The sequence below is a fragment of the Corythoichthys intestinalis genome, chromosome 7 (genome assembly GCF_030265065.1).
Source record: "Corythoichthys intestinalis isolate RoL2023-P3 chromosome 7, ASM3026506v1, whole genome shotgun sequence".
In the NCBI taxonomy this organism is placed as follows: Eukaryota; Metazoa; Chordata; class Actinopteri; order Syngnathiformes; family Syngnathidae; genus Corythoichthys; species Corythoichthys intestinalis.
Window position 1 is genome coordinate 58,369,288 of NC_080401.1, and position 27,272 is coordinate 58,396,559.

At 40.3% G+C, this 27,272-nt stretch overlaps 1 protein-coding gene across 3 annotated transcripts in view; it reads right to left on the reverse strand.

Annotated features, from left to right (window-relative positions):
- Positions 1-95: 95 nt before the first annotated feature.
- Positions 96-27,272, reverse strand: part of lrrc41 (leucine rich repeat containing 41) — a 29,376-nt gene continuing 2,199 nt past the window's right edge. Inside the window, exons 2-10 of one of the 3 annotated variants that reach the window (XM_057841944.1) lie at positions 26,843-26,988; positions 24,571-25,234; positions 18,738-18,953; positions 13,454-13,618; positions 11,767-11,865; positions 9,497-9,625; positions 9,357-9,429; positions 2,423-2,633; positions 96-1,145 (exon numbers count right to left, since the gene is read on the reverse strand). In XM_057841944.1, the coding sequence (XP_057697927.1) occupies positions 2,426-2,633; positions 9,357-9,429; positions 9,497-9,625; positions 11,767-11,865; positions 13,454-13,618; positions 18,738-18,953; positions 24,571-25,234; positions 26,843-26,988 (1,700 nt within the window). In that variant the 3' untranslated portion in view covers positions 96-1,145; positions 2,423-2,425. Of the gene's footprint in view, positions 1,150-2,260; positions 2,634-9,356; positions 9,430-9,496; positions 9,626-11,766; positions 11,866-13,453; positions 13,619-18,737; positions 18,954-24,570; positions 25,235-26,842; positions 26,989-27,272 lie in introns of those variants that run through there. The other 2 variants (XM_057841943.1, XM_057841942.1) reach the window with 2 other exon arrangements.

A 27,272-nucleotide genomic window follows, 5' to 3' on the forward strand; every position in this document is an offset into this window, starting at 1 on the left:
CTAGGTTCTCAGAGGAGGACCTGGAGAAGTGACTTGGTCCTCATTGAGCTTGAGAGCCGACCCGCTTGATCCGATAAAATTATGACAAGCTTTACTTAGAACCAATTACCTTTAATTAATTATATTAACAATTAATGCTTGATTATCATCAACTGGCACAACAAAATTGCCATTACTTTGAAGTGAAATGTAAAGAAATAAACATAAAAGCACTATTTCAAAATAAAGGGCATTATGCGGCGCCCACATTAACTCCAAGCCCTTGTAAAAGTGGGATGTCCTCCTCATAAGAGCTCATTGAACGTGCATGTTTAGCTTTGTGAAATGAGAGCAAAAACACGTTTGTCAGTGCATGGCGCTGGTCTTCATTAACTTTATTCCGCCACTTGTCCATAGGGCGAGTGGGGTGCTGTCTGACATCGATAGTTTGCTTAATTGCCACATGCTGGTTTTTTCGTGCTTTTCAAAGTTTGGATGGCTGAAATTCTTTAACTCTACATAAAATGCGCTGCTTTTATCAGCGACACTCGGGATTCTCACGGCAAATTTTGTACCACATTCCCGTGCGAGCATCATTTGCTTCTCGCCATGGTACATCCTGCAGCCACTTTTCAGCAGAAGTCCTTTTTTTCGGTACTCCGGTGACGTTTCTGTCGTCTGTCTTTTGTCGGGGGTGGGGGAACACTTGCCTGGCACGGCCAGACTGTTCTCCCTGTGTTTTTGCAAACACTGAGAGTATAGTCTGCCAGCCCATTAACGGCTTCTCGAGCAAGTACAAAATCAATCGACAAATCAGATTCGTTTATTTGACGTGTTCTTAACGAGCAACTTCACTCTTCCGCGTCGGAAGTCGCCTCCACCATAACACAGATGGCAAACAGGAGAGCCGAGAATATGTTCCAATCCACGGTAAAATCAGTTTTAAATGACCAAAAACACATCGACACAAGTCATTGACAACAGTCTGTCTCACACTAGCCATGTTGAATAAACTCCGCTCTCCTCGTATGTTTTGTCCCTCGTCCCGTCCGTCGCTGATTGGGCCACTCCGCTGTCTGTTTGCTGTGGCTTGCTCCGCCCTGGAAATTTTATCCGCTTAATGGTGGCCTGACTCAATAGCTGGAACAGCGGTGAGTCTGGAGTACCTGGCTAGGGGAACACGGAAATAATTACTCGGCGGGGCCTGCCTCTTTGACATTTTGAGAAGTGATTTTCTCCTGTCCGCCGCAAATACAGTGGTCAGCCATCGGTACGCAAAAGCGTATGGAAGCCGTTGAGGGCCAGCGCGTTTGTCTACGTCCAGTACGCAAGCGCGCATGCGGACCACTTATGTGCACCCCTGTATATAATTATTAGTTATTAATTATTAATTAAAGCTTTTGCATTTTTTTATTGATTTAATTAAAAAACTTAACAAAAACAAAACAGTTCACATTTTTTTTACAAATGACAGAATTTTTTCTTTAATCAAAAAAAGGAAAAAATATTTTTAGTTTTATATTTGATCATATATTTCAATGTATATATTGTATATTGCAATTATTGTAATTTTAATTGTAATAATTATAGCTTTTGCATTTATTATTTGCATTTTTTATATTTATAAAAAACGTTTTAACAAAAACAAAACCGTTCTCAACCGTTTATACATGACAAAATTATATTTTTTCTTTAATCAAAAAAAAGGAAAAAATATTTAAAATATTTTTTAGTTTTATATTATATAAATTATATATTATAATTATTATAATTTTATTTATAATAATTGGTTATTAATTATTATGAATTATAGCTTTTGCATTTATTTCATTTTTTATTCATTTAATTAAAAAGTTTTAACAAAAACAAAACAGTTCACATTTTTCTTAGATGACAAAAATATTTAAAAAAAATTTTTTTTGTCTAATCAGAAAAGGGAGAAAATATCTTAACAAAAAAAGGGAGAAAATACCTTTTAAATTTTTTTTTTTTAAAGAATATATTTGAGTTTTCAATCTTTCATCAAGGACCACGGAAATTGTATTCCAGCAATAAACATGAATTTTAGAATGTTTTTAATTGCTTTTTTTTTTCAATAAAAAGCTATAGGAATTTACCAAATATGTTGTCATATTTATTCATTTTTATTAATTTATCAATTTTAAAAAAAGTGGGGAAACAGCAAGAATTTTCCTCATTTATTGAATTGCTTGAAAAAGGAAAAGACAGCAAATATTGTGTGTTATTAAATAATTATAATCATTAAAAAATGTGGTCTTAAAATTTTTAAACCCCCCCCCCCCCAAAAAAAAATGGTTGGGTGTTTTCTGGAGTCCTCTATCTTTTATTAAGACCTACATGATCACACTTTCTCCGGCCGCATAAAAATGACGCGGCGGTACGCCAGTTTGACTTCTTCAAAGCGCCCCTCCCTCTAACTTACGCGTTACATGTTGGCGACGTAATCGGCCATGGCGAGGCCCGGGCGCCACTTGCCGATCAGGATGTGACAAAAAGGGCGAAGCCTGACCAGCGCGGGCAAGTCCTCACTTATTGGATTTTCCCTGAGGTCAAGGGTGAGTCGGCGCGGAGTCGGTCGCGAAATCAAGGCCTCGGCGAAGGGCTCAAAGTTCGAGTCGAGGATGTAGTTGGCCCTGGGCAAAAGACAAAACAAAAAAAAAACTTTCACTATGACTAGTGTGGTCCCATAACTGATATCTCGATGTTGTTCAATGGATATATTCGGTCATAGAGTTAAAGGGCAGCTGAAGACTTCAATTCATGAGCGTTTTACTCCGTTAAATTGTATTGAATGCCTCATTCGCTGTCATTACCAATTTTTTTTTTAATTGACCGAGTAGTTTATGAGTTACTGCCATAGCAACTAGGGATGTCCCGATCCAGGTTTTTGCAATTCCGATCCGATATTGTTTTGCACTTCCGATCAGATACCGATACTGGCCGATACCGGCCTAACTGAGCATGTATTAAAGTTTAAAAGTTATTTAGCCTCCTTACTTAGTTGTCAGACTCATGTTGAAAAGGGTTTTAGTACACTTGATAACAACTAGCCAGCTGAATTAGGTGAGTTTGAATAACACACAATGGTTGGTAACAAGAAACTGACCTGTTTATTCAGTGACAAACACAAAACATTCTAAATAACAAACAGAAATGGCATAGTCAGTCAGTAAAACGTGCAAATAATATTGTAAACTGTCAGTGGAAAATCCCACAAACTTCCCAAGCTATTAGATGATTTTAATGTTTCGTGCATTAGTTACAAAAATTGTATAAAAAGCCTCTCAGGTTTAAATAAACGACTATTTCAGTATCAAGTTAACATTTTAAAACAGTAAATAAAATACTCAAGTCCCCATTCTGTATCAGCAGCTTTAAACGACATTCATTTAATTTTGCGAATCAACTGGTAAAGTTGTTAAAATTGCTCCCGTTAATCCAAAATTTCCCTTCTGTCTACTTTTGACATGTGAAAGTTTTAAAACTGTTTTGAAGATAGATTCAAGTCAAGATTTTGCCGATTTAGGAGTATTTTAGATAAAAAGTGAATTAGGTTCGCTTGGAAGGTTCAATACAACAGCCTACAAGGGAAGTCTCCTGCTTTAAGATGGCGGCTGTTTACTAACGCATGTAGTTTTCAATGCAAGTGTTGCCAATGGCGTCGAGTCTGTCATTTTGCATCTAGTTCTATATACATATGATATCTATTAGACAAGCATGACGTTTATGCTGCATTCCAGAGAAGTGGGAAGTCGGATTTATCCCACTTTCCACTCAAAGCGTTCCAAGCAAATGTAAACAACAAAGATGGCTGATCGCGACGAGGTGTTTTTTATTTTGGCCATCCACAGACATTTTGACCTCCAGCGAACCTGCCTTCCTATAAGCGATCAAATAGTAGAGGAAAAACGACGGCTGCGTTATAGCCCACACTGTAAACTGCCTTTTTTTAGCTACACCCTTTGCTGATCGTCAATATAAAATCATAGATCAGCCATCTTTGTTGTTTACATTTGCTTGGAACGCTTTGAGGTTGGAACTGGTACCATCCGAGTGGGATAAATCCGACTTCCCACTTCTCTGGAATGCTGCATAAAAGTGTTGGCTGGTGCGTCTTTACTCACGAGAGAAAATGGCTCGTCATCCAGAATGAATTCTTCGGCAATGACTCTTGTTATTCCCTGGGCTTTGGGACTGTCGAGTGCCAGTTTGTCACAAATAGCAAAAGTTTCTGCCATTGTTAGCTGCGTAGGACCTTTCTTTTTGTCTTCGGTTTTCTTAACATACTCCTCATATTGTTTGTGGTGGTATTTCGCTAAATGCTTGATTAGGTTGGTTGTATTAAAACTTCTTACAGCTTTACCACCACGCTTCACTTTATTGTGGCATATGTTGCACTCTGCCTCTTCGTCTTTGTCGTCCTTTAAGGTGAAATGATCCCACACTGCTGACATTTTTACCGATAAAGTCTCTCGATAAATTGGGAGACGGTAATGTAAATGCAGTGTGTTGAAGGTGTGCCTTAAAATGCGGACCGGATTTTAGGAAAACCGAAGCAAAAACTGGAATGGATTATGTATATCGGTGCGCAGGAAAACCCAGACCGGATTTTTTTTAAAAAAACTGGATCGGAAGTCTGGATCGGAATTTTTCCGTGTCGGCCGATCCGATACCGATGCGCATTTTTTTGCCCATATCAGCGTCCGATCCGATATCTAATAACAACTCCTTAGCAACGAGGGACGCGCCTCGCTGCCAGCCACTACCGGATGACGTCAATTCCCAAAGACCTCGCCAGCATTCCAATAGGAAAGTTTAGCAACACGATATCCCCGCCATATACAGTGGTATGAAAAATTATCTGAACCTTTAGGAATTTCTCACTTTTCTGCATAAAGTCACCATCAAATGTGAACTGATCTTTGTCAAAATCACACAGATGAAAAAACTGTCTCCTATAACTAAAACCACCCAAACATTTATAGGTTTCAATATTTTAATGAGGATAGTATGCGCACAATGACAAAAGAGGGAAAAATAAGTAGGTGAACCATCACATTTAATATTTTGTGCGCCCCCTTTTGGTAGCAGTAATTTCAACCGGACGCTTCCTGTAGCTGCAATCAGTCTGGCACATCGATCAGGACTAATCTTGGCCCATTTTTCTCTACAAAACTGCTCTAGTTCGGAGTCAGTCGGTCAGTCAGTCCGATGTCTGGCATGAATTGCTGTCTTTAGGTCATGTCACAGCATCTCAATGGGGTTCAAGTCTGGACTTTGACTTGGCCACTCCAGCAAGTGTATTTGTTCTTCTGAAACCATTCTGAAGTTGATTTACTTCTGTGTTTTGGATCGTTGTCTTGTTGCAGCATCCATCCTCTTTTTAGCTTCAACTGTCTGACCGAGGGCCCCAGGTTTTCCTGCAAAACTTTTGAATTCATTCTTCCATTAATGATTGCAAGCTGTCTAGGCCCCGAGGCAGCAAAACAGCCCCAAATCATGATGCTCCTTACACTATACTTCACGATATTGATGTTGGGGAGCTGTTCCATTTTCCTCCACACATGACGTAGTGTGCTTCTCCCTAACAATTCAACTTTGGTTTCATCTGTCCACAAAATATTTTGCCAAAACATCTGTGGAGTGTCCAGGTGTCTTTTTGCGAACATTAAACGAGCAACAATGTTTTTGTGAGACAGCAGTGGCTTCCTCCGTGGAGCACTCCCATGAACACCATTCTTAGCCATAGTTTTACACATAGTTGATGTGTGCACATAGATATTGGACTGTGCCAGTGAGTTCTGTAAGTCTTTAGCAGACACTCTAGGGTTCTTTTTGACCTCTCTGAGTATTCTGCGCTGAGTTCTTGGCATTATCTTTGGTGCACAGCCACTCCTTGGGAGAGAAGCAACAGTACAAAACTCTCTCCATTCGTTGACAACTTCTCAGACTGTCGAGTGATGAACATCCAGACTTTTGGAAATGGTTTTGTATCCTTTCCCAGCTTTATACAAATCAACAATTCTTGATCGCAGGTCTTCAGACGGCTCTTTTGACCAAGCCATGATGCACATCAGACAATGCTTCTCATAAAGACAAATTTTACCAGGTGTGTGTTTTATAGTGGGTGGGGCAGCTTTAAACCACTCATCTGTTATTGGCACATACCTAATTTAACCCTTTATTGCCAAATGTATCACATTTGATACACCTAAAATTTCATGATTTTGAGACTTGTTCAGAATTTTGACATTACTTTTTGAAAAAAAAAAAAAAAAAATGATGGATGGATGGAAGTCAACACATGCATCTGCAGGTTCCATGAGAAAAAAAAAACAGGATTTAGCAATGTTTATAGATATTAGAGCGCTTATTACACATATTAATTTTAACTTTTCTTTTTACAAAGTTGAAAAAACAGGTTTCATTCGGACCTTATTTTTCAAATTTTGGGATTCTCTGATAATTGCTTCATGTTGCAGGTCTTTAAGGGTTAAATTGTTTGGTAAAAATTGGTTTCAGTTGCTGTTTACGGTGCACTTACTTATTTTCCCTCGTCTGTCATTGTTTCCATGCTATCCTCATTAAAATATGAAAACCTAAAAATGTTTGGGTGGTTTTAGTTAAAGCAAACACTTTTTTCATCTGTGTGATTTTGACAAAGATCAGATCACATTTGATGGCCATTTCATGGAGAAATGTGAGAAATTCCAAAAGGTTCAGATATTTTTCCATACCACTGTACGTCAAACTTCCGGGTTTGAGAAGGGACTATTAACTCATTTGCTTCCAAAAACGCATAAATACGTTCTATTTTTAATTATTTCAGTGTCCCAAAGACGTATTTATACGTCTTATACGTTTTTTTTTTTTCACAAGAGACATCTCTAGGTTCTGATGTAACTTAGCTCCAAAGCATAATGCTGAAAATCCATTTTGAAGCAATAAAACTGGCCACTGGAGGGCAGTAGCGCATTTGGTAAGACCCGCAACCCGATTCAACGAGCCGTACTGTCGGGGCGCTGGCGGAGGACGACGAAGTGCGACGACCAGGCGCGTCCAGGATGCCAGGCGGAGGACGACCGAGCAGAACGACCGGGACCACCAGTGCAACGGACGATGCCGTTGAGTCCGTGCTGCTCGCCGAGCAGAGCCCGCACCGCCGTGCTCGGCCGCTCGCGTCCCAGTGTCCCGTGACTCAGCCAGAAATGCGCACAGCCAAACCAGTTCCGCCTCAGGAACACAACATGCCCCACACAAGTTCCCCAGGCGAACTCCGCCACGAGGCAGTGGTCACCACAAAAGAAAGACTCAAAAAAATCCATCTTGATGAGACAGGCGGCAATGAGGGAAAAGCTTACCCCGGCTGTCGAGGACGCAACAGTGTCATCTCTCAGTTCAATAGTTTAGTTATGTGTAAATAAAGTGTTACTTTGCTATCAAAAGCTCTATTTGTCTTGTTGTTTATGTTATTTTGTAGAAGGAAAACATTATTTAGATGTTTGGGATGTGACAAAAGCAAAAAATAGCTGTGATAAAGTCAAAGTTATGTTTGAAATGTATGCTTTTACAAAAAGATCAATTTCTGTTTTTTCATCAGAAATTGGAAAATTGCTCAATCTAAGCTATTTTCTAATGCTGATTTCTAAAGAATGGAAAACGATATGAACTAACTCTTTTTTTCCTGCTGAAAGAGGGAGTCTAATCTTTCTTTTGGTGGGTTCCATGTTTCTCTCGGCTTGGCTTCGCGAACGAAGATTTCATGAAGGAGGTTTGTAATTGTCAACATGGGTAAACCTCAACCATGAGAGACAGAATGTGGAAAAAAACTGAAAATCACATTGTTTGATTTTTAAAGAATTTATTTGCAAATCATGGTGGACAATAAGTATTTGGTCAATACCAAAAGTTCATCTCAATACTTTCTTATGTACCCTTTGTTGGCAATAACGGAGGCCAAACGTTTTCTGTTACTGTTCACAAGCTTTTCACACACTGTTGCTGGTATTTTGGCCCATTCCTCCAAGCAGATCTCCTCTAGAGCAGTGATGTTTTGGGGCTGTCGTTGGGCAACACGGACTTTCAACTCCCTCCGCAGATTTTCTATGGGGTTGAGATCTGGAGACTGGCTAGGCCACTCCAGGACCTTGAAATGCTTCTTACAAAGCCACCCTGGCAGTGTGTTTGGGATCATTGTCATGCTGAAAGACCCAGCCACGTCTCATCTTCAATGCCCTTGCTGACGAAAGGAGATTTTCACTCAAAATCTCTCGATACATGGCACCATTCATTCATTCCTTTACACAGATCAGTCGTCCTGGTCCCTTTGCAGAAAAACAGCCCCAAAGCATGATGTTTCCACCCCCATGCTTCACAGTGGGTATGGTGCAATTCAGTATTCTTTTTCCTCCAAATAAGAGAACCTGTGTTTCTACAAAAAAGTTCTATTTGGTTTCATCTGACCATAACACATTCTCCCAATCCTCTTCTGGATCATCCAAATGCTCTCTAGCGAACCGCAGACGGGCCTGGACGTGTACTTTCTTCAGCAAGGGGACACGTCTGGCCGTGCAGGATTTGAGTCCCTGGCCTGTGTGGTTCTGGGATTTTTGCTCCCCGTTCTTGTTATCATTTTGACCCCATGGGGTGAGGAAGGAGTTGAAAGTCCGTGTTGCCCGACGACAGCCCCAAAACATCACTGCTCTAGAGGAGATCTGCTTGGAGGAATGGGCCAAAATACCAGCAACAGTGTGTGAAAAGCTTGTGAAGAGTTACAGAAAACGTTTGGCCTCCGTTATTACCAACAAAGGGTACATAACAAAGTATTGAGATGAACTTTTGGTATAGACCAAATACTTATTTTCCACCATGATTTGCAAATAAATTCTTTAAAAAAATCAAACAATGTGATTTTCTGTTTGTTTTTTCCATTTTCTGTCTCTCATGGTTGAGGTTTATCCATGTTGGCAATTACAGGCCTCTCTAATATTTTCAAGTGGGAAAATTTGCACAATTGGTGGTTGACTAAATACTTACTTGCCCCACTGTATATAGCAATAGAACAAATTTTCTGTGGGCCTTGCAAAATCAGTCAAAATCCGTTAAAACGGCTGGGAGCGAATGAGTTAATGGAGTGCAAAAACACTAAAAACGCAAATTATCCTCGCAGTTACGCGTTAAAATTGACATGGTTGGTTTGACGAACTCGCCCACAGTTTATAGTCGTAAAACTATGACAAAATGTGAAAAGCTCTTCAGCTGCCCTTTAAGAGCTTAAATTGAGATGATTGGATCTTACGGATACCCTGGTACAGAATGGACACCAGGTGGCAGGCTTTGACCATGGGAGCGCTCACCTGATATCGATGGACTCCAGCGAGGCGGAGGCGGGTCCGGAAAAGAGTTGAGAGAGTTGGTTCACGTCGGTGGCTGCGGACAGATAGACGCGTCAAAACAACAGGCGAGCGCTCGACGCGAGGGCGCCTTGGAAGCTCACATAAGCGGTTGCGAGCCAAGCAGAGCTTGCGCAGGGAAGGTAGCTTCGTTAGGGCGGCAGCCAGCTGATGCAAAGTCTCGCTCTTGTTGGTTGAGGTTTCCAGAAGGCGACAGTCTTCAATAGTTACTTCTGGAAAATGGCGGACGGTAGGAGAATTAGGCAAAGGTGGGTAGTCCATGACTATGATTGATTTATGAATGCAAAACATCCAGCTAGAGCTGAAACGAATACTCAAGCAACTCGAGTAACTCGAGTTAAAAACTGATCCGAGTAATTTTATTCACCTCGAGGAATCGTTTAATTTTGCCAGCTCTAAGCATCACGTTTTGCCCGGACTACTTTTAATGCAGGACAACGCACTGACGTCACGTGCGTGGAGGAAGAAGGAATAAAAAAAAATTTTTTTTTTAAGTTACTGCAGCTGACAGCTGCTTCAAACTTGACGTTGCTAAAAACTACGCCCGCATGATGCTAGTTTGGTAGCAGGTAATGTCCGATGAGTCTCATAGATATCGCATGCATTTAGAACGAGATGCGTAATGACAGACTCGGCTGCGTCTGGGCACTCTTAGTAAACAGCCGCCATCTTTAAGCAGTAGACATCTTAGCGCTAGTAAATATAACGTTACTGTCACTAGCTCACGTAACGTTAGCCCTTCGGAGGGCTAGGTTTCTATTGATTATGACCACTGTCGAGGCGCGGCTAATAGAGGCGTGCAAAATTTCCGATTCTTAGATTATTTGCGATTCGGCCGTGGAAGATTCGAGAACGATTCACAAACATCCAAATTCCGATTACTGAATTATACCAGGTAAAGTGGAAATAAAACGCAGTCAGCTCGGTCTTCGGGACGCAATGAGGAACGGACCGACAGTAACTATCATGTGCAGCTAATGTCGCTAGGTAAAAAAAAAAAAAAAAACAATAATACCTGACTGTGGCCGTCATCCGCTACAAACAGCGCCCAGTTGGTAGTTGCTACAAACATAGGGCAACATACGGCTGTGGTAGATATCACATATATCTAGACTAATGTGAAATCACAGACTTTCCCGCGCTGGTAATCAGGCGCCATCTTAAAGCAGTAGACTTCTCTAGAAGGCTTTGCTATAGAGAACCTAATTACTTTTTATCTAAAATACCCCTAAATCGGCAAAATCTTGACTTAAATCTGTCATTAAATGATGAAACAGTTTTACAATTTTCACATGTCGAAAGTAGACACGAGGGAAATTATGGAATAACGCGCAATTTTAACAACTTTAACGGTTGATTCACAACATTAAATGAATTGAATGTAGTTTAAAGCTGCTGATACAGAATGGGGACTTCAGTATTTTACTGTTTTCAACCAGTAACTTGATACTACAATAGTAGTTTGGTTTATTTAGCCGGAGAGGATTTTTGAACAATTTTGGACCAAATATACAGAACTTTTTTTTTTTTTTTTTTTTTTTTTAAATGGGGTGCATTAGGCATCAATAATCGATTTATAATCGAATCGGAGTCCCTGATTCGTAATCGAATCGTTAGGTGCCCAAAGATTCCCACCTCTGGTGGCTAATGTGTCTTACATACAGGCTTTATTTAATCTGTAAAAACACAGCGCTGTAGAGTGATGAGGGTGTAAAATTAAAACATAAGAAACGCTAACTGTCAGTTTTAGCTCAGTAGTCATTCCTGAATAAAACACCAAGTAGCACTGGTCCCTAATGTGCTCCAATACAGCAGGTATCATACATTTATTTTGAACACTGCAAAAACTCAAAATCATATCAGTACTCACAGTTTAGACTAACTTAAAACTTAACTAGAACTTAAAAATAGCTTGACACAAATGGAAATTCAATTGAAACACGTGGGAAAAAAATCCTAACTTTTAAGTGATGTGTGTTATCAAGCGTAACGGCATTTTTAGGTAAGAAATATGTGTTGTTGTTTTTTTTTTTTATAAGATCTAGACGTTTTTTGAGTGAAAGCAGTGAATTTTTTTGTGATTTTTTTCACATCTTAGATGCAATTGTTGGCTGTTTTCGACAATGTACAGTGAAAATAAAGACATTGATTGACTGAAAATGGTTCAATATTGGATTAAATGTCTTTTTATCTCATGTATATTTATAATTGCTCTTTACCTAAAAAAAAAAAATGTTTTATCCGATGAATCGGTAGAATTTTCAGTCGATTACTCGATTACTAAAATATTCGATAACTGCAGCCCTACATCCAACCTAGTGTCAAATCAGAATATTTGAAAGTGCACGCTTACCTTCCAGCTTGCAGACGTTGATCAGGTTGACGAGTTCCGCCGTACAGTCGGACAATTTGAGGTCCATCAAGCTGAGATGCGTCAGGGCAACGTTGGATTCTAAACACCCAAGTATGTTGTACACTTGAAAGGCATGACAATGCTAGCACCAATTTGGTGACAAATGAATTTTTTACAAGATTGGATTATTACAAAGCCCTATTTACAGATAAAAAAAAAATCAGTCAGGATGCTGCAGAGATGACCGCCTGAAGTCCGAATGAAGTTAACCCTTTAACACCTAAGCCTATTTTGGCCGAATTTGCATGCATTTGATGTTGCCTTTATATTTCAAAGAAAAAATTGTTCACAATAGCCAAGTTGGGTCCCTTTTTTAAGGACACCTTGAACTTCATGTCCAAACTGTTGTTTTCTTCACTGACCAATTATAATCCACATTTTGGACCCAAAAAGACAAAAAAATCCCAAAATATTTGTTCAAAATTTGTAATGTTGATGTCCCATTGACAACCAAACATGCTCGACCAAACGTTTTGAAGCCTGATAATATTTATTCTACTTGTTAGGATAAACATTCAATAGAAAAAAATAAGATTGAATAGTTTTATGTTTGACAATTCAACACAAACAGCAAGTATGGTCATAGGCGTTTTTGGCCTTTACACATACTATGGTCAAAACGGGTTATATACAGTGCAAAATAGTGAGAGAAAAAAATATATATATATCATCTAACACAAAAAGGGTTTGTAGGATATCTCTTTGTGAAGTTAGGTATTATACCCATCACCTTATCTAAAGTATTTACGTACATGCAACCAAGCTTCTCGAACACTCATCTTTATAAGATTTTCTTGAAGAAAAATATATATAACATTGAAAAAAGTATTTAAAAAAATATTGACAAGTAGTTCAGTTCAATTCAATTTTTTCTGGCATACGACCCAATAAAGTTTTTTTTTTTTTTTTTTTTGCAAACTCAATAAAGCTTCTGCATGAACAGGTCACGGAGCTGCGTCACACACAACGTCACACAGCCTACTCCGTCCCGTTTGCGCGCTGCTGTCAGCCTGTCACTTCTACTCGTAGAAACGCCGACTCATCCCAGGAAAACAACGGCAAATACGGCTCATCTTCTTCTTTGAGTTAATGAAATAATGCATTAGCTTGCGCTAAATTTAGTTTCAGATTCATTCTGCACGTTTCAAAGTCGCTCGCTCAAACTGGCCGTTGTTTGCTTCAGCATGCCTCCTTTTCCTTAGTTGGCGCCTCGCTCGGAAATGTATTATTATTTTATTTTTTCAACAAATGTCCACATTCGGTTCGTCCTTCTTGACATCACAACAACTGTTGGGATATGTAGTCTTTTGTGCTTCTTTCGGTTTTGAAAAAGGACAAGAAATGATGGAAATATGGAGATAGATACATGGTCCATGCAGCGTTTTAATGCATATTTATGAGTGCAATAAAACTATAAAACTCAAATGACAATATCTCCCGTTTTTCTTGGTCGATTGACTTCAAATAAAAAACTGGTGTGGACATCAACTTCCGTACTTTCAAATGAGACCAACCAGCGGCACGTGGGTGACGTAATTACAGCGTGACGAAGCTTCTAAGACGACATGGGTAAACGCGTCGCTGCCGACACGTTCGGTGTTAAAGGGTTAAGCATCAGGGCCCTTACCTGCCAGTGTGTTGAGGAGTTCCTTTTGAGAGCGTAGGTAGGACAGATACATACACGAGACGTGCAGCGACACCAAACGCGGGCACATGCGCAAGGTGTCCAACAGGAAGTCGGGTTTTATCTTTTGCCTGTCCATACAGATGGAAAGGCGCTCCAGTGCTTTACCTGCGGGACAGTTGGCAAAATATTGCAATGTAAATGCTCTTTTAGTGCCATTGAATAAATTAACTTTTTTTTCAGTAGAATACGTCACCTCTTGCCGTACAAGTTAGTATTCGCTTGTGCACCTGCTTGCAGTACAAGTACATGCGAGTGCACTCACTAGCAGTACAAGGGGACACATATACGGTGGGGAGATACACTGCCGATTTTGCTGGTTTTCCCACTTGCAAAGCATGTAGAGTAGGGGTGTCCAAACTTTTTGCAAAGGGGGCCAGATATGGCGTGGTAAAAATGTGGGGGGCCGACCTTGGCTGACGTCCTTTACGTAGAACAATATTTTTAAGCAAAATTTAGCAAGCCATTCAATGTGTCACATTTGCTTTATTATTTTTTTAATGAATAATTTCAACAATCTCGCAACTAGCCTTTGCGGCGTTCTCTTTCGACTCTCGGGCTCTTGCGAAATACTACTGCTGTGAAATTAAACTAGGTTCAAGTTGCTTCAATTTCTCGCTGCGTATCTTCCCTGTAATCTTGTCTTGTTTGGTAATATCGCCTCACGTTGAAATCTTTTAAAAACAGTGACTGTCTCTTTGCAAATGAGGCAAGACACAGTTGTTGCGTATTTTAGTGAAGAAATAGTCCAATTTCCACCTATCCTTGAAGCGTCGGCCGTCACAGTCAACTTTTTTTTGTTGATTGTCGCCATTTTGGAAAATTTGAACTAGACGGTCACACGGAGTAATGTTGCTTAGCCCTTAAATACCTGCAACATGAAGCAATTATCAGAGAATCCCAAAATTTGAAAAATAAGGTCCTAATGAAACCTTTTTTTCCAAAGTAGTGAAAAGTCAAAATTAATATGTGTAATAAGCGCTCTAATATCTATAACCCATGCTAAATCATGTTTTTTTTCTCATGGAACCTGCAGATGCATGTGTCGACTTGCATCCTTCATTTTTTTTTCAAAAAGAAATATCAAAATTCTAAATTAGTCTGAAAATCATGAAATTTTAGTTGTATCAAATATGATACATTTGGCAATAAAGGGTTAAAGTGCCTTTTAGTGGGTAAATGAGGAGCAGCATTTCGTGTGTAAGCTACTTCATATGCTGGTTGCAGTACTGCTGACCAATTTATTAAAACTGTGTGCGGACCAGTTGTTATTGATTTTATGACAGAGGCTGGGGGCCGGATGAAATTTGACCACGGGCCGCATTTGGCCCCCGGGCCGGACTTTGGACATGTCTGATGTAGAGGTCTGTAATTTGTATCATGAGTTCTCTTCAACTGTGAAGGACGGAATCTAATACAAAAATCCAGAAAATCACGTTGTATGATTTTTAAATAATAAATTTGCATTTAATTGCATGAAATAAGTATTTGATACATCACAAAAATCGAACTTCATATTTGGTACAGAAGCCCTTGTTTGCTATTACAGATACCAAACGTTTTCTGTAGTCCTTGACAAGGTTTGCACACACCGCAGCAGGGATTTTGGCCCACTCCTCCATGCAGATCTTCTCCAGAGCCTTCAGGTTTCAGGGCTGCTGCCGGGCAACACGTACTTTCAGCTCCCTCCATAGATTTTCTATCGGGTTCAGATCTGGTGACCGGCTAGGCCGCTCCAGGACCTTAAGATGCTTCTTATGGAGCCACTCTTTAGTTGCCTTGGCTGTGTGCTTTGGGTCGTTGTCATGCTGGAAGACCCAGCCATGACCCATCTTCAGGGCTGAAGAACTGAAGGAAGGAGGTTGTCAGCAAAGATCTGGCGATACATATCCCCATCCATCCTCCCCTCAATACGGTGCAGTCGTCCTGTACCCTTGGAAGAGAAGCAGCCCCAAAAAATGATGTTTCCTCCTCCCATGTTTCACGGTTGGGATGGTGTTCTTGAGGTTCTTTTTCCTCCAAACACGACGAGCAGAGTTTAGACCAAAAAGTTCAATTTTGGTCTCGTCCGACCACATGACCTTCTACCATTGCTCCTCTGGATCATCCAGATGGTCAGTGGCAAACTTCAGCACTGCACTGGCTTCAGCAGCGGGACCTTGTCGGGTTTTAATCCATGACAGCGTAATGTGTTTCTGATGGTTTTCTTTGAGACTGTAGTTCCAGCTCTCTTCAGGTCATTGACCAGGTCCTGCCGTGTAGTTCTGGGCTGATCCCTCACTTTCCTCATGATCAGTGATGCCCGCGAGGTGAGATCTTGCATGGGAGCCCCAGAACGAGGCAGATTGAACGTCTACTTGAACTTGTTCCATTTTCTAATAATCACTCCAACAGTTGTTACCTTCTCACCAAGCTGCTTGCTTATTTTCCTGTAGCCCATCCCGGCCTTGTGCAGGTCTATTATTTTATCCCTGATGTCCTTACACAGCTCCTTGGTCTTGGCCATTGTGGAGAGGTTGGAGTTTGTTTGTTTGCGCATGTGAACAGGTGTCTTTTATACAGGTAGCAAGTTCAAACAGGTGCAGTTACTTCCGGTAATGAGTGGAGAACAGGAGGGGTTCTTAAAAAACAGAACTAAGAGCCGAAATATTTACTAGTTGGTAATGTATCAAATACTTATTATATGCAGTTAAATACAAATTTATTATTTAAAAATGATACAATGTGATTTTCTGGATTTTTGTATTAGATTCCGTCCCTCACAGTTGAAGAGAACTTATGATACAAATTACAGACCTCTACATGGCTTGCAAGTGGGAAAACCAGCAAAATCGGCAGTGTATCAAATACTTGTTCTCCCCACTGTAAATGCTTAACATTACACCCCCAGATCAAAGAGTCAATTATTTATTTCTTTATTCTGCCTTAATGGCAGCTACACTCCGACCAAATCACTTGTGATTTCACTCTAACCTATGTAACACTCTCTCCGCAATGGCCCTCCGAATCGTAATCGAATCGAATCGTGAGGGCAGTGCCGATGCACACCTCTACAAAATAACATACTTTTTCTCTCAAATATATTTGTTTCAGATGTACTGTAATTATTTTCTGTATAAAAAAATAATTTGGTGTTCAAAAAGTCTTTTTTCAAACTTGAGTCTTGAAAAAGTGGGAGTCGTCTTATAATCAGGGCCGTCTTATATTCGGGCCAATACGGTATATTGGTTAAAAGAAGTCTCATCTCTAAAGACATTTTGTTTCCAAAAATGTGTAATTCATTCTACCTTTGTAAATTTGATTGTATTGTTGAGAGAAACAAGTACTCCCTTTAAAAGGGTTTATGTTTTTGCTAGGGCTGTCAAAATTATCGCGTTAACGGGCGGTAATTCATTTTTTAAATTAATCACGTTAAAATATTTGACGCAATTAACGCACATGCCCCGCTCAAACAGATTAAAATGACAGTCTAGTGTAATGTCCGCTTGTTACTTGTTTTTTGGTGTTTGGCGCCCTCTGCTGGCGCTTGGGTCCAACTGATTTTTTGGGTTAGTACCACGAGTGAGCATGGTGTAATTATTGACATCAACAATGGCGAGCTAATAGTTTATTTTTTGATTGAAAGTTTTACAAATTTTAATAAAACGAAAACATTAAGAGGGTTTTTAATGTAAAATTTTAGTGTAAAATGATCTTGTTTTTTTAATATATGCAGCTATCAATAATTTAAGTAGTCGATTAATCGATGAACTAGTTAGCTCGAATAATCGAGTAATCGGATAAGGAACATGAAAAATTAAAATACCTGGGTTGAGCCTCAAACGGTATAAAAAATAAATAAGGATCTATGTACAACAAAAGAACAATTGGCTAACTTACATAGCAAAACTCAGCTAGCTTAAATGCTATAAAATGCTAACTTTTTTTGTTTTTGTTTTATACAAAGCTCTTAACAAATGGCTCGGACTCATATTCTCACAAAATACAGCTAAATATATCTATAAATTAAATTACAAATGCAGACTCCAAACAAAAACGCAGCTTACGTACGGTCTTATCAGGGAGCACTTGGATTCAGCCATGTAAAATGAGGCCGACCAGAGGGCAGTGTATCCACCCTAATCAATAAAACTAAATGTAAACACTTTCAAAATAAACCATTACAACGCCACTTACTTAAACGAATACTCGAAGCAACAAAATTTAATTCAAATATTTTTTCTTATCGAATACTCAAATTAATCGATTAACCGTTGCAGCACTAATTTTTTTCCCCATTCTATTTTGTGTTTTTTCATTGCAAACAAAATAAATGAAGATGTTACAACCAAGGCATTTGTATTTGCAATCATTTTCTGGGAGAAATTGAGCATTATCTGACAGAATTGCAGGGGTGCCGTTACTTACAGAGGTTGGGTCAACTTTAATCCATTTTAACTGGCTGCAAATAGATTGGGTCCAATCACGTCATTTTTAAAGTATCGGAATCGGCAAAAAATATCGGCCATGCCTTTTTTTATTTATTTTTTTGATTAAATCATTTTCTAATTGTATTTAACGTTAGACATAATATGTTACACTCATCCAGAGTCTTTAGTTTAGGCTTAAGGTAGGGTTAGCAAATGTATCCCGATAATGGCGGTAATTAATTTTTTAAAAAATGTATCACGTTAAATATAATGCAATTAATGCATGCGCTGCACGACCCACTCATGCAATGTCGCGCTCGATCTGTAATGGCGCCGTTTTACCTATATAGAGATAAAAGGCAGCGTAAAATGAGTACAGTGAATTTTGGCAGCCTTTGGAGCCTTTTTTTTAATTGGCTAAAGCCTTACAATCCCTCTCACTACGATTAGAAATAACATGGGAAGCAATGTGGGGAAGCAAGGTAGCAATTGAGCCTTTTCTTAACACCTTGTTATTTCCCAACGCAGAGAAGATATATCAATTGGTAGCACTACGCAGTCATGGTTCCACTTCCCATCATGCATTTGGGCATGGCTACAGTATCATTTACTGAAAGCTCAACAAAAACACTAGATGGCAATATTTAGTCACAATATACAAAGTCACAAGTCTTTCTATCCGTGGATCCATCTCACAGAAAGAATGTTAATAATGTAAATGCCATCTTGAGGACTTATTGTCATAATAAACAAATACAGTACTTATGTACTGTATGTTGAATGTATAAATATAATATATAAATATAATTTGCGCTCACCTTTACCCGTCACTCTGTGGTACACCATCGCTTTACTCCCGGTTTCAACGTCCAGCTCCCTCAGCTGTTTGCAAGCCTTCACGAATTTTGGTAGCAGCCACGGACTCTCCATCACGCTGATGGATAGACGGCAAAGGCGGAGGCGACAATCCCCTTCCCCCCTAGCCCCCCTGAAAACATCTTTTAGTTCCTCCAAAACATGGAACCTAATGGGGCCTGCAAAAATGAAGAGTCACAGGCTAGCTCAAAATGATTGGACATCAGTCACCGTCAATGGCAGCAAATGAGTTAATATAGGCATGATTCTAATGGAAAATTTTTGACAGGATTCCTTTATGAAACAGTGACATCTTTTTCAAACGGTATATTGATTCTTGACAGGAGCACATCGATAACCTATTGGGATACATAGTCACACGATTTATCACCCTATCGATATAGTGTCACAATTATTCTCAGACAAACGCACGCAGCGATCTAACGCCGGATTTAGTTAAAAAAAAAAGTATGAAAGCTGTACCGCATACAAACAGGAAGGATTGTCTAGGAGTGATTTGTTCGAAGATTCAAGGTAAATATTCTATTTTTGGTACAATGCATACATTTTGAAACATGAAAAAAAAAATCAATGGGAGAAATTAGTTGCTTCGGCATTGACGTCATAGTTAGCAATATTTACGTAAAATTTTTTTTTTTGCTTTAAACCAAGAATTGAGACTGTTTTACGTCCATATATATATAAAGAATTCAGGGATTTAAGCATTTATTCACAAGACTTTTCAACGAAAAAAAGCTCTTTGTTCTGGTAAGGCTGCGCCACAGTGACTTAAAGACTAGCAGCACATTTGACATATTTACGTAAAATAAATGCTAAGAGCCCGTTTTTTTGCTTTGAACCAAGAGTCAAGACTGTTTTACATCCATATCTATAAAGAATTCAGGGATTTAAGCATTTATTCACAAGAATTTCAACGTAAAAAGCTCTTTTTGTGGTAAGGCGGCAGTACAGTGACTTAAAGACAAGCAGCAAATTTGACATATTTACGTAAAATAAATGCTTAGTACACGTTTTTTGGTTTGGTTTTTTTTGCCTTTAACCAAGAAGCGAGACTGTTTTACATCCATATCTATAAAGAATTCAGGGATTTAAGCATTCATTCACAAGAATTTTCAAAGGAAAAAGCTCTCTGTTTTCATAAGGCGGCTGCAGCACATTGAGACATATTTACGTAAAATAAATGCTAACTGCCCATTTTTTGTTGGCTTTTAACCAAGAATCGAGACTGTTTTAGGTCCATATCAATAAAGAATTAAGGGATTTAAGCATTTATTCACAAGAATTTTCAACAGAAAAAGCTCTTTGTGATAAGGCGGCGCTCCTGTGGCTTAAAAACTAGCAGCAAATTCGACACATTTACGTAAAATAAATGCTAACTGCCCGTTTTTTGGGGGGGATCTTTTAAACAAGAATTGAGACTGTTTTACGTCCATATATATAAAGAATTCAGGGATATAAGCATTTATTCACAATAATTTTCAACGGAAAAAAGCTCTTTGTTGTAGTAAGGTTGCACCACAGTGACACGACAAGCAGCACATTAGACATATTTACGTAAAATAAATCCTATCTGCATCCTTTTTTTTTTGCTTTTAACCAAGAATCGAGACTGTTTTGGGTCCATATCTATAAAGAATTCAAGGATTTAAGCATTTATTCACAAGAATTTCAACATAAAAAGCTCTTTGTTGTGGTAAGGCTGCGCCACAGTGACTCAAAGACTAGCAGTACATTCGACATATTTATGTAAAATAAATTATAACTGCACTTTTTTTTTTTTTTTTGCTTTTAACCAAGACTCGAGACTGTTTTACGCCCATTCGATAATGAATTCAAGGATTTAAGCATTTATTTCCAAGAATTTCCAACAGAAAAAGTGCTTTGTGATAAGGCGGCGCAACTGAGGCTTAAAGACTAGCAGCAAATTCGACAAATTTACGTAAAATAAATGCTAACTGCCCGTTTTTTGGGGGGGGGAGTCATTTAACCAAGAATCGAGACTGTTTTACGTCCATATCGATAAAGAATTCAGGGATTTAAGCATGTATTCACAAGAATTTCAACGTAAAAAGCACTTTTTGTGGTTAGGCGGCAGTACAGTGACTTAAAGACGAGCCGCAAATTTGACATATTTACGTAAAATAAATGCTAACTGCATGTTTATGGGTTTTTTTTTTTTTGCTTTTAACCAAGAAGCGAGACTGTTTTACATCCATATCCATAAAGAATTCAGGGATTTAAGCATTTATTCACAAGATTTTTCAACGGAAAAAGCTTTTTGTGGTAAGGCGGCGCTTCAGTGGCTTCAAGACTAGCGGCACATTCGACACATTTACGTAAAATAAATGCTAACTGCCCATTTTTTTGGGGCTTTTAACCAAGAATTGCGACTGTTTTACGCCCATATCTATAAAGAATTCAGCGATTTAAGCATTTATTCACAAAAATTTTCACCACTTAAGCTCTGTTTACATATGGCGGCTGCCTTATTGACTAACAGACTACATACTTCGACATATTTAAGTAAAATAAATGCTAACTCCTTTTAACCAAGAATTGAGACTGTTTTAGGTCCATATCTATAAAGAATTCAGGGATTTAAGCATTTATTCACAAGAATTTCAACATAAACAGCTCGTTGTTGTGGTAAGGCGGCGGCACAGTGACAAAGACTAGCAGCACATTTGACATACCCTAATTTTCGCACTATAAGGCGCACCTGACTATAAGCCGCAGCCCACCAAATTTGGCACAAAAATGGCATTTGTTCATAGATAAGCCGCACTGGACTATAAGCCGCAGCTGTCCTCACTGTATCCTGGGATATTTACACCAAAAGATATTAACCGGTACAACCTTATTTGACAGCGGCATCATACGACCGACTGTCATAGGACCAAATGAACCATCATTAAACTTTGAACCAATTACTGCAAAGCTTTTTGATTCAAGAAGCTTCATTTGGCCATCACTGCTCCCTTGGGGAGACAGTCAACCTCTGCTTTCACTTGCTGATGACTGTTGTCATCCAACATGCGTCTTAGCATGCATTGCAGCGCTACAGATGTAAATAACAATCAAAAATCATGTTCTGTGCTAAATATTTCTTCAGTTACTGTTCCAGTTGTTTCATTAATTGCTAGCTATCGTATTTGGTAAGATTTTCTTGGTTAGTGGTGCCATAATACTGTCATTACACAATCATAATTATGACATGTCTCTGTCCTTAGCATTCATGAATGCTTATAACAGATGTCATTCAGTGTTATCCGGCAAATGATCTCACTTTTGAATGGATGCAAAAGATCCAAGATGGACAAAAATTGAGTTAGTGACATAATTTGCCAGATGACACTTAATGACATAAGCATTCAGTAATGTCCATGATAGTGTCATAATTATGATGATCTTATGACAGTCTTATGACACCGCTGTCAAAGTGTTACCTAAAAAAAAATCAACAAATAAGCCGCACTGGACTATAAGCCACAGGTATCAAAATGAAGGAAAAAAGTAGCTGCTTATAGTCCGAAAATTACGGGGTATTTACGTAAATTAAATGCTAACTGCCCATTTTTTGGGTCTTTTAACCAAAAATTGAGACTGTTTTATGTCCATATCTACAAAGAATTCAGCGATTTAAGCGTTTATTCACAAGAATTTCAACGTAAAAAGCTCTTTTTGTGATAAGGCGGCGGCGGTACAGTGACTTAAAGACTAGCAGCACATTTCACATACACTGGGGCAAATAAGTATTTGGTCAAATATTAATTGTGCAAGTTCTCCCACTTGAAAATATTAGAGAGGCCTGTAATTGTCAACATGGGTAAACCTCAACCATTAGAGACAGAATGTGGGGGAAATAATTTATTTGCAAATCATGGTGGAAAATAAGTATTTGGTCAATACTAAAAGTTCATGTCAATACTTTGTTATGTATCCTTTGTTGGCAATAACGGAGGCCAAATGTTTTCTGTAACTCTTCACAAGCTTTTCACACACTGTTGCTGGTATTTTGGCCCATTCCTCCGTGCAGATCTCCTCTAGGGCAGTGATGTTTTGGGGCTGTCGTTGGGCAACACGGACTTTCAACTCCTTCCTCACCCCGTGGCATCAAAATGATTACAAGAACGGTGAGCAAAAATCCCAGAACCACACGGGGGGACCTAGTGAATGACCTATAGAGAGCTGGGACCACAGTAACAAAGGCTACTATCAGTAACACACTGCGCCTCCAGGGACTCAAATCCTGCACTGCCAGACGTGTCCCCCTGCTGAAGCCAGTACACGTCTAGGCCCGTCTGCTAGAGAGCATTTGGATGATGCAGAAGAGGACTGGGAGAATGTGTTATGGTCAGATGAAACCAAAAGAGAACTTTTTGGTAGAAACACAGGTTCTCCTGTTTGGAGGAGAAAGAATACTGAATTGCACCATGCCCACTGTGAAGCATGGGGGTGGAAACATCATGCTTTGGGGCTGTTTTTCTGCAAAGGGACCCGGACGACTGATCTGTGGAAAGGAAAGAATGAATGGGGCCATGTATCGAGAGATTTTGAGTAAGTCCATCAGCAAGGGCATTGTAGATAAAACGTGGCTGGGTCTTTCAGCATGACAATGATCCCAAACACACAGCCTGGGCAACAAAGGAGTGGCTTCGTAAGAAGCATTTCAGGGTCCCGGAGCGGCCTAGCCAGTCTCCAGATCTCAACCTCATAGAAAATCTGCGGAGGGAGTTGAAAGTCCGTGTTGCCCAACGACAGCCCCAAAACATCACTGCTCTAGAGGAGATCTGCATGGAAGAATGGGCTAAAATACCAGCAACAGTGTGTAAAAAGCATGTGAAGAGTTACAGAAAACGTTTGGCCTCCGTTATTGCCAACAAAGGGTATATAACAAAGTATTGTAATGAACTTTTGGTATTGACCTAATACTTATTTTCCACCATGATTTGCAAATAAATTATTTAAAAATCAAACAATTTGATTTTCTGTTTTTTTCCCCCACATTCTGTTTCTCATGGTTGAGGTTTACCCATGTTGACGATTACAGGCCTCTAATATTTTCAAGTGGGAGAACTTGCACAATTAGTGGTTGACTAAATACTTATTTGCCCCACTGTATATGTCGAAGAATGACGCCAACGCCGTAGCGGTTCCCATTCTCCCATTGATTTTTTTATGTCTTAGTACGCATGCATGGTACGAAAAATAGCTACCTTGAATCCTCGAAAAAAATCACTCCTGGGACAATCCTCCCTGTCTGTATGCCGTACAGCTTTCGTAGTTCTTCCAAAATCCAAGCTTAAACGGCTGACTATTGCTAAATGAAGATTCAAGCTCGGGCCACTATGGTAAAGCGTTACGCAAAGAATGATGATATGTTAGGTCAATAGGTAATGGAGGATTCAAGGATTCAAAATGAGGGGAAAAAAAGTAGCGGCTTATAGTCTGAAAATTACAGTAATCAAATACTTCAATAAACAAGGGGTGATTACTTAACTGTACCCAGAGATGATTAAAATGTGGGCACATGTTGCTAAACTGCGGGTACAGATTAGCTATGAAAAACACGGGGCGGCTATGCCGAAAATCTATAGGATTGAATGGAAAAGTTTTTTTGGCCATTGAAAATGAATGGTAAATTTTTGCCATTAGAAATGAATGGGAAAGTTATTGGCAAATGTTGGCGGAATTGTGTTGTTTTTTTTTTTTGCCACGAGACAAATAATAACCATCCGACTTGTTTTCCAAGGCGGATGGTAGCTTTGCACTCACTTTCGCTACGCAGAGTCAGAGCAGTGAGGTTTTTAAAACTGGGCAGAAATCTGATGAGCTCTTCCATCTCGCATCCCCATTTCCCTCGGACAAAACCCTCGTGTAGTTCCAGACTTTGGATCTTCAAACCCGGCCAGGCCTTCTTGCAGCAATTGATCGCGTCCGGCCACGGGTCCCTTGAATTGTTCAACCTGCGGAATTTGGCCACGGGACCATCTTTGGTTGAAGGTTTGCCAAACAAGTCATTTAAATGATATTTATGTTCAAAGCTTTTAGGTACCAGCCAAGGCACATATTTAAGAAACCCTGAGGCCAGGGTGAGGTGTTTGACCGCGCCGTGCTCCAAAAAGCGATGCAGCAGCACAAACAGACTTTTTTCAGCCATCGGGGAGAGGGTGGTGTTGGCACACCTCAACGTCAAAGACTCCACCGTCTTTTCCAAGCGGGAGAGCGGGGACGGTTTCCCTCGGGTCAAATCTGGGTGCAGGTTCAGGCATGACGTCAATGTCATGTGCTTGACGCTCTCCACCGCCGCCGTCACGAAGCTGGGGATGTTCACCTGCGTCCATATGTCACGGTCCAGGCGGTCCCTTGCCAAGAATTGCTCAAACATCAAACTGATCACTTCCGCTTTTAGCTCTCGAGAGTTGTGGAAGGTCCTTTGCTGGAAGGAGAAGGAATTGACATGGCTCCGACAAGGGGTTAAAAGTACCTCTGGGTAGCTCACCACGATATAGCGATACAACAATTATCGACGTCCATTTGAAGTGGGAGTTGGTCAGCAAATTAACATTTGTTCATTGACTGCCACCCCCTCCCACTTCAAACTGATTGGGCGTCTATGGCAATGAACAGCAATGAATTTAATTTTGGGGCATTTCAGATCATTTGCTGTTTATTTTCAGTCGCGCCAAGCCGATTTTGGCGCGCTGACCGGATCGCTCCCTGTTATTTTTTGCGCAATGAAGGTGTCGTGCCCGGTCGAATTCTTGGCGGCTCGACCGGGGTCCCTCCCCGTTGAATTTTGGCAGATCGACCGGGGTCATTCCCCGTTGATTTTGGCGGATCGACCGGTGTCGCTCCCTGTTGAATTTTGGCGGATCGACCGGGGTCCCTCCCCGTTGAATTTTGGCAGATCGACCGGGGTCATTCCCCGTTGATTTTGGCGGATCGACCGGTGTCGCTCCCTGTTGAATTTTGGCGGATCGACCGGGGTCGCTCCCCCTTGAATTTTGGCGGATCGACCGGGGTCGCTCCCCGTTGAATTTTGGCAGATCGACCGGGGTCATTCCCCGTTGATTTTAGCGGATCGACCGGTGTCGCTCCCCGTTGAATTTTGGCGGATCGACCGGGGTCGCTCCCCCTTGAATTTTGGCGGATCGACCGGGGTCGCTCCCCGTTGAATTTTGGCAGATCGACCGGGGTCATTCCCCGTTGATTTTGGCGGATCGACCGGGGTCGCTCCCCGTTGAATTTTGGCGGATCGACCGGGGTCATTCCCCCTTGATTTTGGCGCACTTGCCGGGTCGCTCCCCCTTGATTTTGGCGCACTTGCCGGGTCGCTCCCCCCCTTGATTTTGGCGCATTGACCGGGTCGTTCCTCGTTGATTTTGAAGCATTTACCAGGTCGCTCCCGGTTAATTTTGGAGCATTTGCCGGGTCACCTCCATTAATACTACATTTTAAGGCCCATGTCCACATTTGTCTGTTGCCGTGACGACCCTTTGTTAGCCAGTTAACAGATTTTTTCAGGGATCTAGGCAGCTCATAGAGTCACAAAATTCGGCACACTTGGTCAAATTGGCCTAATGACAAGATTCATTTCGGTTTTAAATAATGGCGTGGCTGCAGAGCTCAGTAGCGCCTCCTTTTTTGTAGGATCCTCTCAATAGGGTTTTTTTTCCCCACCTAGGTGTGTGAATGTATTTCTAATCCCATAAAAAGAGGAGCGTTTCGAGCATATTAGATTGTCCTGAGATGTTGATTTTGGGGACAATACTGAGTCAATGCCCCAAATGCCTCAAAAAAGATTCATTGCCTGGCACTGGCCACCAAAGACTGCCATAGATGTACAATCTGTTTGAATTGGGAGCGAATGAACGCATTCCAATTCACAGCAAAAGGATGAAAATAGCTTGTTTTTCTGTGCATTTGTTGTTTTGTCGAATGATTTCCTGAAACAAGTCTCAATAATTTTTGTACCTCCATATGGCGAGATCATCGCGAGCCTGGTTTCGCAAATGTTATGGTATCGTGAGCTACGCACCCTTACCTTTAAGCGGGTTTGCACTTTACAGTACAGACGCTCCCACGTGGACAACAGCGACACTCCCTTGCGCTCGAAGACCGGATCAAGCTTGTGCAGCTGACACACGTTGAGTTGAGTAAGAAGCTCTTTCAACAGCCCAGCTGGGAGAGCTGCGGGGGTGAGGTGGAGTGCTTGTTATGAGGGAAATTGTCAGAACCTTATTTCTGCCATTTTCATTCTCAATATTCCCAAAATGAGAACATTACATGACTAACAAGAAACTGTCATTTCTGAAGAATTTGCAATGGGATGTTTGCTGTGATTGGTTGGTGTATTGGGTCATTTCCTGATGATTTTGGGGCATTTGAGGGTCACTTCCTGCTGATTTGGAGACATTTCAGGATCACTTCCTGTTCATATCGGGTCATTTCCTGTTGATGTCAAGTCACTTCCT